This window comes from Notechis scutatus, chromosome 3 (assembly GCF_049901735.1).
Source record: "Notechis scutatus isolate UNSWTSFEM ecotype Mainland chromosome 3, rNotScu1.2, whole genome shotgun sequence".
NCBI classification, from domain to species: domain Eukaryota; kingdom Metazoa; phylum Chordata; class Lepidosauria; order Squamata; family Elapidae; genus Notechis; species Notechis scutatus.
In genome coordinates, this window is record NC_142011.1 from 126,251,076 (window position 1) to 126,263,093 (window position 12,018).

General features: G+C 37.4%; 1 protein-coding gene across 1 annotated transcript in view; it reads left to right on the top strand.

Moving 5' to 3' along the window:
• The window catches only part of TRIO (trio Rho guanine nucleotide exchange factor), a 267,208-nt gene that overhangs the window by 107,388 nt on the left and 147,802 nt on the right, over nt 1-12,018 (top strand). Inside the window, exons 8-9 of the mRNA XM_026673423.2 lie at nt 4,070-4,201; nt 7,862-8,092. Of these exons, the coding sequence (XP_026529208.1) occupies nt 4,070-4,201; nt 7,862-8,092 (363 nt within the window). The remainder of the gene's footprint in view (nt 1-4,069; nt 4,202-7,861; nt 8,093-12,018) is intronic.

Sequence of the window (12,018 nt, forward strand, 5' to 3'; positions counted from 1 at the left end):
ACACCCGATTTAGCAAAGGGGGAACAAGTCCCCATACATCATGGGACGCCACTGTGACGACATGAGTTTGACACCCTGGCTATAGAGCATCTGAATTATTTTACTGAATTGCTGATTGCAGTTATCAAATGTGGTACAGTTTCCTGCCATTTTTGAGACATATGCCAACTGTAGAAGTGACATGTAAACCATATTTCTAATCCTTTAAACAGATTTTTCAGAAACACAAATGAATATTTCCTTAGATATAGAGAAGAAAAGCATGGATCTTGCATACTTGGTATCTCACTTAATCTGCTGTGACCCTCAGCCTCTCCTATAAATGTTAGACACGGCCCCCTGGCTGCCAAAATATCCATCCTGGTTAGAATCAAGAGACCAGCTTGTGTATTTGGCACGCAGAGGCATTGAGAGGAGAGAAGACTCCTTTCAACGGATGAATCACTTAAAGTTACATGCAGCTGTGATCTGGGATCCACCCTCCTAGATCTTGCTTTGGGCAGCAAGAAAGAGCCATCATTGTGGTTTTGCTACTTTGCAAAACTGCACTTTAGTTTTGCTAGAAGAGACAAGGAAACTCCCGTCTTGATTTTCTTGCTTCCTCCTATAAAAATTACACAAGGAAAAGGAATCAGGAACTACTGAAATCTTTTTTTCTTTAAAGCTTCTTGCAACGAAAGGCCCGAAAACTAGGATCTTGAGGTAAGATGGTCTGTACCAGCTTTAGGGATTATTGGTCTGTAAACTATGAATACTCATAGGCTCATACTACTCAAGGTTCATACTTTATATATTGTAAAGGGTCTCAGAATTGAGCTAAAGGTGAGTAAAAAGCAGAGACAAAACAATGCTTTGCGCAGATTCATTTTCCATAATTGGTAACATATATAATACTTAAGCAATCTTCTCTATTCAGCATTTCAAAAAAGTAATAAAGGATTTATGTGAAAGTTGAGGTGTTAGAATTTAAAACCAAAATTAAATATTTCACCCAAGGCAAATATTTCTCTATGGTTCTTAGCTGTTTTTTTTGTTATGTAACAGTTATGTGTTGCTTCCAATGACTTAAAAAACTAATCTAGAGAGAAGCTGGCATAGAAGCTAAGTTGATAGGCCCTGAGTGGCCTATCTCCATAACTAGAATGTGACTTTCTTAATGCTATATAATGTTCACTTATAAATTTAGCTGTGGGATCTATAATATTGTTTCTATTATAGCAGTGCTGCTTGAACTACCTTTATTGAGGGAAATGGGAGACCTGTGTTCAGCTTCTACTGTCTTTGTCAGTTGCTTGGGCCAGTTGTCCAGAAATACAGAAAATATAATATCATATAATTCCTGGTACTAGCCCTCTTTAGTCCAGTGTGTGTGCCAGTACTCATGATGGGAACTGTAATCCAAAAGTATACACTTTCCAGAGTCTCTGTGAGGAAGATGGGCGGTTTTAAAATGTGATATATAACTAAATATAAATATTCTTTTTTAAAAATAAACTTTATTGAATTTTTATTACATTAAAAACATAAAAAATATAACACTCAATAAATATAAATTTTCAAGGGGGCATAACTTTCCCTGGTATGTGTGTTCTAAATTGGAGGTCATATTGGGATAATCAGGACTTGTACGCTATCATACCCGAATCCTAACCCTAACCCCAAACCTGAAACCTGGGTAAATTACCCAAAATTGGATAAAGGTGTCTTTTCACAAACTCATTACCCATCACAACAGGGACATTTAAATTGACTTAAAGATTGACATGTGCACTAAAATATATTCAAAAATCTCCCCAAATGTTCCTATAAAGATGAAACTGCTAATAGTAATTTGTTGAAATGACATAAATATCACTCAACAATATTTTTTTAATAATTCAGGTCCTTGAGTTACGACCATTCATTCAGCAATTGTTCAGCATTATGACAGTGCTGAAGGAAGGGATTTAGACTGTACTGAAAGTTTGATAAGATTTTCTGATAAGTGGTTTTGGAGTCTTAGGGACTTCCTTTGCTTGCTGATGACATAAGACACACTCAAATTATCTCCTTCTAGGCTTCTGCTGTTCCTCATTACCAAGCAGAGAAACATTGCCCTGACAACTTGATTGAATCTCAGTCATACTTTGTACACCCAAACCAAGGCCCCTGCTTCCTGCACACACTAAAATCAACTCCCTAGTGTAATTGGGGTTTTCTAATAGTTAAGAATCCAGCTCTGCTGTTCTTTATAACAACATCCTTTGACATTATTGTCTTTTTCTTCCATTTAAGCAAACAGCTCTATGATAGGTTGGCAGGGAAGCTTATTGTTTTGGGAAAGATAATTTGACTTCATGGACCCAATCCAATCAAAATTGAATTTTCCAAGGCTTGTGTAAAAAAAAACAACAACAACCCTAGATATTCTCATATTAGAATGAAATAACTGCTATCTGCTTAAATTATAGTTCATTATCAAGGGCCTTAAGTGTATGCGATGAATGTGATATAGCTGGGAAACATTTCTTCTAAACTAGAAAATGATCTGTTTTAGATCTGAGCACTTTAAACAGGCCACTGTCTTTTGCTTTGAGAACTGGAGTAATGCAGCCACAAAAATGGCAGGTTGCTGGTTTCCAAAGAATAGCAAGGCTGTGAGTTGTGATGCAAAAAGTCATGAATTCAGGTAGCACATATCTAGGTTTGTACAGGGAGATGATAAGTTTGCCCTATTACAGTATTGAGAGATTAATGAAATGTGAAGGATTCCACAGATGCTAAATATGTGCTTGTATATAGAAAATTTAATTACTAATGCCCCCAAAAAAAAAAAAAAAAAAAAATTGGACAAGAACCAACCTGAAATGATACATACTGGGCTAGATAACTTCATCTGTATTTACAATTTCATCTATACATTCATGTCATCTATGAGGGATTTACCAGTCATGTTTGCTTCCTGTGGCTTTGTCACTGAGGTAAGTTTATTTGATAATAGAATAACAGTTGGAAGGGACCTTGGAGGTCTTCTAATCCAACTCCCTGCTCGTGCAGGAAACCCTACACCATTTCAGACAAATGGTTGTCAAATCTCTTCTTAACCTCCAGTGTTGGAGTACCCACAACTTCTGGATTCTAATTAATAAAAACTGATAAAGATTCTGCCGATTAAGATAAGGAGGCACTTTCTACTTTCCCCAAGAGTCAACACCACTTAAAAGATGTCATCATTTTGAGTATCATTACATCACTGAGGCACATATAAATAGTACAGAAATTGTTGAGGAAAACATGTCTCCCCTTCATCTACCTGAAAACAGGAAGGTGAGTTCATTACCACAAAATGCCACTGAATTGTGCCAGATATGTATTTAAATAAGAGAAAAGAAGCTATTTGTTTTTATTTGGCTTTTTTCTGTGTAAATGCTATTCCTGGAGAAATAAAACTAGAATGTAGAGGAGTCTGTTTGGATTAAATGAATTAACCTCATTAATTGTTTGCTTGGATACTTAATTGTGTACTTTCTCCACACAAACAAGAAAACAGTCTGTGAATTGCAAGTTATTGTATTAATGCACTGTGTCTCCTGAGTGTGTATAATATTGATGATGGGCGTGATAGAAGCAAATGATTTGATCTGATTTTCTGGTGCCAGAGGTTGCAGCTGAACTCTTGGATGCATTTGGAATTCTTTTGCATGTGAATTGAGGTTTGGCTTCAGATTGTTTTAATGTTTCCATATGTGTTTGTTTCTTCTTCCAAGCCACTCCATAGTTAACAAAGAATTCTCAAATTACTAAAGTGTTTGTTTTCTTTTTAGCAACCATCTCTGTTTTGCACAGGGTAGTGAAATGAATTGGTAATTCTCTTGAAACACAACTATTTTTATGTTTTAGAGGAGCCAGAGTGGAAATAAACTTGAAATTATGTTACCAGCTGAAAAACTTTGTCTGCTTTTTAATGGAGGCGAAAAAAACTTAACTTTGGAACACTCATTTTCTAACAAAATATGCTTGCTCGGAGAAATTTTATGTTGGTTCTTAGTGGGAATGCTTGTAGTGAATAAGATTTTTTTCCTCCTCCTAGTACATGAGTAACGTGGATTCATGGTGTAAGGCCTGTGGCGAAGTGGAGCTTCCCTCAGAACTGCAAGATTTGGAGGATGCTATTCACCATCACCAAGGAATATATGAGCATATTACCCTGGCATACTCTGAGGTAGGTGATATTTCCTACTTGTAAGTACAATGTTCGTTATATTAAAAATGTACAAAGGGCTCGTGCAGAATAGTGTTCACACATTTAACAAAAATAGGTTCTCTAGCATTTGAAAAAATAATAACTTTTATTATTTTACTGTGGCACAAGATTCTGTGGACCAGAGTTCACTTTATCACTTATGTATTTGTGAGAAAGCAAGCAAAACTTGAGGTGGGTTAGGCCAAGAAAAAGTGATTAGCCAAAAGTCACCCAGCCAGTTTTCACACCTAAGAGAACTAGAATCCAGTCTCCCAGTTTCTAGGCCAGCACCTGAGTCATTATACCAAACTGGCTTTCAGTCACATATGCCAAGCAACTGAGATTAAGAATTAAGACATTTGATAAAGAAGATTCTGGTCTCCAAATTGTATTTCTTATGGGAATATGTTTGTCCTTAAAATGCTAGGAAGCTATTGTGTTTGCTTCAAGAAATGAATTTGGCATACTGTGGAAATTTTAAAAACTACCTAGAGATGCTTTTTATGTCTATTTAAGTTTGTAGTAACAAATATTTGTCAAATTTAATTGGCATGGAGTTTGATTGCAGCTCCCTGTTAAGTAAACCCTTGAAGTAAAACGATACTAAATTTGTTAAATGAAGTAATTATTTATTCTTTTATTGGCCAAATATGACTGGACACACAATTTGTCTCTGATGCATAAGCTCTCAGCATACATACAAGCAACAAGTGATAAATCATTATAATCAAAAAATACAATCATCATGATTCATAAGATACAACACTCAGTGATCGTCATAGGATACTAAATAATCATCATAAATCATAATAGGATACTGAATAAAAGCAGTCAACATAAATCATGAGACACAAACAGCAAAGTTATAGTCATAAGAAGCTAAGGAAATAGGTAATGGGAAAGATGAGAAGGATAATAGTAATAGTAATACAACCCTATTACTGTAGGTGGTTGGACAACAGCTTCAGAAGGAATGGTGGAACATGAACACAATCTTAAATTCACTTACTGTGCTCAGCCGTGATTTTAAAATGGTTTGTTGAATACTTCTGCTTTTGAGAACAGTCTTCTCCCCTGAGTTTTTCTTTAAAAGCATTTTCAGTAGAAAAAGTATCCTAGATATTAGGGTTTCTGCTTTGGAAACTATACTTTTATAGGCTACAACTGTGGCTCTGTCAAATTTGTTTTGGATTCATTGCCAAAACTGGTCTCTCCGGCTTTATTTTGGGTGACATTCTATAAGGATTAGAAATACTTCTTATGATGTCATCACAGCTTTTAAATAACAAGAAATCATATTTGTTCAATCTTTTTTTTTTACTATAACTAAAAAACGTTCCTGCTTTGCACTAAATTATATGGCTATTCTTTCTTTTTATAAATTAAGTGGCTGAAATTATATCATTTTTAAATGGTGTCTGTTGGCTATTTTACAACAATTTACAGTACATTAACAGTTCAGGCTTACTGCTGCTCCAATTATCACCAAGAAATAGAAATGTAGTGCTGGTGACTTTGTGATTAAATACAATTATTTCAATCTTCTACTTCCTGTTGTCAGGTCGTATATTTCAGAATATTTCTGTAATAAGATCAAGGACACTTTTCTATATCACAGCAGTGGTGGGATCCTGCATTAATGTCAACTTGACATCTCGCATTACTCTCACTGTGCTACTAGGCAGTTCCTCATCTCCTTTAAAGAGGGCGGGGGGATGAGCATCTGAACCAGCTCTCTTTAGTTAATATATAACATCGCTAGCTAAAATTTCCATATCTCTAACTTTGAGTTGTGTTGGTAGCAGTAAATCAACATTTCCCATCAGGATGTGTTGATGCAACTGAGTAATCATTTTGTTGAAAGAGGTGCATAAGAGGTGCATAACTAATCAAGGCTTATTCTTGTGATCTTATGCAAAAGCAGCAGCCATTCTTACGATAGGAATCAAGTACCAGATTTTCAAAGCCACTTTTTAGGATAACCAAAGCCCAGGGCAACATGCAAATCAAACACTTTTTTTAATAGAAGAAAGGAAGAAAATTACTCCTGTAACAATATTTTGATCCTTCCAGGTTTTTTTTTTTTTTTTTTTTAAATAATGTGTCGGAAAGAAATTCAGGCTGCAAATCCTCCCCTTCCTGGTTCTTTTTAAATGTTTGTACATAGGATCATACAAAACATTTAATTCATCAAATTTCATGAGAAGTGTTTTTGAATTTGTTACTGTTTTATTTTTATTTTTTATGCAAAACAGTCTGCTCTAAGCATTTTGGAAGCATTTTGAATTTGGGAACAAAATACTTCAAATTTGGAACACCTGTTTCAAGCTTGAGATTCTTCCAAAAAGGCTTCAAAATGCTGTTTGTCTTTGAAGCAGGGTATTTTGAAGAATTCGCACTCAGTCTTTTAAAATGAAACATTCATCTATTTATGCAGTTAAAACTTTTTACATATTTGAAATAGTTTAACCCTGAGTTTTCAGTCAAATTAGTATAGGAAACCTTGATGGTGAGCAGTCACTATTAATTATGTCTCATTTTAAGCTCTGTTAAGGTACATTTTAGTCTACGTGCATTTGCATGCTTTCCAGCTCCTGCTACATGGGCAGGAGCTGGAGCAAACAACGGGAGCTCACCCTTTGTGTGGCACTCGAGTTTCAAACCCAGGCTGTCAGCTTTCTACCTTACAAGCTCAGCATCTTTAACTGCCCTAGCATAAGATATGATTGGAAATACAGGAAAACATTTACCTTTTCTCTGTTAAGGCAGCCTCTGCGTTGCCAGAAACTTCACCATGATTGTGTCAACTTTTGATTCTGTTAGAAGGTATCCTTTTTCTTACATCTCTATCTTTTCTGCACTACTATCTGCTTGTTTTCAGAAGCTCTTGAGACATGATTCTTTCTGCATTACGTACTGTAGCTATAGGGTTAGGGTTAGGGTTATATATAAATAAAAATAATCTAGTCTGAACCAATCAACCAGAAGCTTTTGTCTATCTGGAAACTTCTGGGAAACCTTATATTTTAATGTTTATTGATACCATGACATCTTGGGAACATGGATGTTTTGTCTGTATTTAATCTGATGCATAATTATTGACTAAATAACTTATCAAATGATAGCAATTTTCCTCAGTGTGCACGCTGTATCTGAAACCTTTTGTTTCTCAGACTTACACAGAGAAATGTGTAAATGTAACTACTACAAACAAAACATCGTCTCCCTCTTTTCTAAGTAAATATTATGGTTTGTGAAGACAAATTTGTACATTCATTTTGAAGATTGAATAATAAAATTAAAACAAAATGCCTTGCTTTTTAACAAGCTTGGAATTTTAACAGTGACCGCTGTCATAGACCAAGATTTGAGTCTATAAGAGTTCTTTACCTCTGTAGTTCTGTTTCTCCAATAAAGTTTTACAACTTAAAAAAGATTTCTAAAAGTAGGATTTCTTGATCAGGTGAAAGTGTTGAAATGAAATCTTGAATCCTTTCTTTATTTGTTTGATTTCATCTAAAATAAATTCCAATATGCTATTTTTGTAAAGATAATATCAAAATGGCAAAACCAGTGTTGCAGTTCCATATTATAGAACTCTGCAGCCGGTATATAAATACCTTCATTCTTACTTTCTAGGTAAGTCAGGATGGGAAATCACTGCTTGACAAACTGCAACGACCTTTGACACCTGGAAGCTCAGATTCCCTAACTGCTTCAGCCAATTACTCCAAGGCAGTGCACCATGTCCTAGATGTTATTCATGAAGTGCTGCATCACCAGAGGCAATTGGAGAACATTTGGCAACATCGAAAAGTTCGCTTACATCAACGGCTTCAACTCTGTGTCTTTCAACAGGATGTACAACAGGTCAGTCCATATCTCCTGGTATTGGGGATTCTGAATGGAAAATGCATGCAGAGGCTACCCACACCTTCTTATTCTAAGGGGAAGTTTTAAAAAGCAAAATTCTCAGCCAGTGGATTTTCATATTGATCTTGGTTTGTTCCAATTACAAAAGTAGGCTGAAATAAAATGCTGAATTTGAAGAAGGAAGGGTGGTACTGTAGCACTGATATACCAGTAGATTTCTGCTGGACAGCTGGCAGTTCCGGACCCAAATACCATCTAAAAATCCTGTCTGATCCTGATTATTGAAAAATGATATGAGTGTTTCCTATAAAGTCTGAATGAGAAAAATCTCAAAAACACTATCCTTGAAATGTTACCCCTCATCGGTATCATGATGCCACTCACTTTGAGACCTTCAGTGCATCTGCAAATATTGTGAAGCTCTTGCCACCCAAATGTAGATCAAGTACATGTCTTTGCTTGTGTGTTCTTGATGCACTGCAAAGAATGTTGGCCAGAGACTTCAAATACACAAAATTACTGAAGAGTTGAAGAAGAGTGCTCATTGAGGAGTCAGATGATTTCAAAAGCCTAGTTGGATATCCCAAGGTACATAAAAAGAGAATTAACTCAAAAATATAAACAGGGAGCACAATTTTCAAAATAAAGCAATAGAATTAGTAAGGAGTCAGCATGGGCAGGAACTATTTGTCTGGTAAATAAAAGATAAAAGCAGTAGAAACCATATAATCAGTATGTTAATTCCCATTGCCATCAGGCTCAACTTAATTAACTAGGAGCTAATGGGGAATTAAAGTCCTCCCATTATATATGAAACTGGCTCCTCCAATTAATGAAGACCTGAAATGGTTGGTTTTAGGAGCCAGATGGGAGATGTGTCCTTCTGGAACTCATGCTACAGAATACCCTTTTCTTTACCTTGGGTTGCACAAGCTTAGAAGAATCCTAGATAGCATTGTGAAATGTCATTTCATTCCATTTATATCAAATGGTTCTACCCATGAATATCCAGATCTTGGCAAATACAAGTCAGGTGTCTGGTGCAAATTTAATAGGAGTTTTGTACTTATGGAGGAATAAGGAATCCACAACTTGGCCCAAAAGTGATGTGAGCACAGCAAAAGACTCATTTCAACAACCTCCATATCCAGATGACATCTGCTATGAAGTGTATACCAACTTCAGCATATGCATGCCTACCTTTGTGTGTAAGAACCAAAATTACATGCAATAATTGTACAGTCACTGTTGGAGGCCACAAATTCCCAGGACAGTCCAGCTCCCATTTCCAAGGCTTGGAGCCTGATGTTTCCAAACTCTGAACTATTCAGTGCTTCTAGCAGCAACCTGAAAATGAGGCTGAGGAAGTCTTGGAGAACTTATTTTGGGCAGCAGGGTTGTCAATACACTAGCAGCAGGGCTACCATATCCCTCTGGTCCAACTTCACAAACAGGCAGGGGTGGGATGCTACCGGTTCTGTCCAGCTATATAGAACCAGTAGCTCTGAAGAACAGCAGACACCCAACCGGTTCTGTGTTTGCTGCTGTTTGGCCCACCCACTCACCCAGTCTCTTACCTGTCCTTTCTTTCATGCTTTTTCAATCTCAGCTGCTTTGCGCGGCACAGCTGCACAGTTGAAAAAGCAGGAAAAAAGACGCTTTCCAAATGCTGCGCACCTGCGCGCAGTGCTTTTCAGCTATCCCGGCAGCACAGCTAAAGGCATGCGTGCACAAAACATAATCATCAGACCGGTAGTAACACTGGTTGAATCCCACCACTGCATAGAGGTATTCCAGTAACCTCTGGAACAGTGCTGCAATCACTGTCAAAGTCTCACAAATTATTGTAGAATCACATTCCTTAGCAATGGAAGAACCTGAAACCCAAAGAAAAAGATCTCCAAAAGGACCATAGCCCCTAATTGCCCAATCCATTCTTGGTAATGTAACCAGTGTATTGTGCCCTTAAATTAATCATAATCTTTTTGAAGTAAATGAATGTTTCCGACGTTTTAAAGAAATGTAAAATTGAGACCTTATTAGGCAACTCCTGAAGTCCTCTATTGGCAACTACTCCCCAAATTTAATCTGTGATGATGTCTAATTTCTATCTATGGACAGGTTTTACTTTGATAAAGTGGAACTTCTAGCATATTGTTTTATCTGCATAGATGAGTAGCATCTGTTTGGGCAAAAGTATCACTGGTGTAAACTCCTGTAGTTTACATAGTCTACTTTCATTTCACTCCTTTGCATATCCTTGGGGAAGGAAGTTGTTGTGAGTTCTAACACTTCCCAGTGTTCAACTGGAGAAAGATGTATTGAGATTCTGAAGGGGCAAGGGCTTAATCCCTACTATCCTGAAAATATAAGTGCTCTCCCTATCTCATTTGCCAAATCTATTTCAAAATGGCTAAACTTGCATATTCTAAAATTATTCTTGTTCCCCAAAGTAATCTCAAATAAAAAAGGCTTTGTGGAAATAAGTGTTGACTTGGTTTTCATACATGATAAAACAATCAGCATGAAATGGCCAAATTGGACAGCGGTTTATAAGAGGAAAAAATACCCTGTCTGGAATAGACTATCTATCTGCCCATCCAACCAATCAACTACATGTTTTTGTCAACTTAAGGCATTGTACATGCCTAATCTCCTATCTCCTAATATTCTCCACAACAGCACTTTGTGGTGGTTGAGAGAGAATGATTGGTCCAAAGTTAGCCATCTGACTTTTGTGCCTGAGGGAGGGCTAGAACTCACAGTCTGGTTTCTAATTCAGGAGAAGTCACTACCTGAAGCTGACTAGCTGACTAGTGGTTCAGGTGAATACCATGACTTAATAGATTGCGTGCACAAGAAGTGACTCTGGCCAGCCTACAGAAAAAAAAGTTCAAACAATAGACATGACTAACACATTACAATAGATTTGCTCAACATTAGAGCCTCCTCAAGATCTCACCAGTCCCTTGAGACACCCCCAGGCCTAATGACAAAGCCAGATTTTGAAGAATTTCCAGAAAATAAATTGGGATGGATGTGATCTGACTTTGGGAGGGGGAGAATTTATAAGGCAAGCACCAAGGCAGATAAGGCCAATTTTCTTGGGCCCGCTAAGTATAGTTCCCTGATAGGTGGGACCTGCAACATGGCCTTTCTTGCCAAATCTGATGGGATGAGCAGATGTAATCAGGAAGAGACAATCCTTCAAATAACCAGACTCTATGCTGTGAAGGGCTTTAAAGCAGGGATGGGCTTCAAATTTCTTAACTGGTTCTGTGGGCGTGGCCTAATTTGTGGGTGTGGCTTGGTGATTATGTGACTAGATGGGCATGACTTGCTGACTGGGTGTGGCTTGGTGGTCACGTGACTGGTTGGGCGTGGCTTGTATGTAAATATTGTAAATATTTATGTAAATATTGAATTTTTATTTAAAAAAGAGCAACTTTTACCCAAAATCGGGCAAAGCAGGCAGGCAGATTGAGTTGCTCACGGAATCACAGATTCACTTAGAGATCTACCATTCTGCAATTTGCTACCTGAGTCTGCACTGAAAAATAGAAGCTTCGGTCCTAAGGAAGGTTCAGCTCTGCTTTTAGATTAGCTAGAAAGCAAGAAATCCATTGATTTCCTGCTTTCTACCGTGTTTCTCCAATAATACGGCCTCCACCAATAGGAAGGCCCAGCATGATTTCTAGGCATGAGGTGAAATTAAGCCCCGCCCCCAAAATTTAGGCCTATTTAAACCATGCTTTTCCCCGCCATTTCTCACATCGTTCGTTAGAACTACACGAGGTGAAGAGAAATGGGCGGGGGAAGGGCAGGGGGGATGGGGAGGAAACTTGCCTTTAGGAGCCCTGCAGGTAGCCTAGGCTAGAATACCTTGATAGCCGATAGAAGCTCCCTGAAGGCAGAGTCCCCAG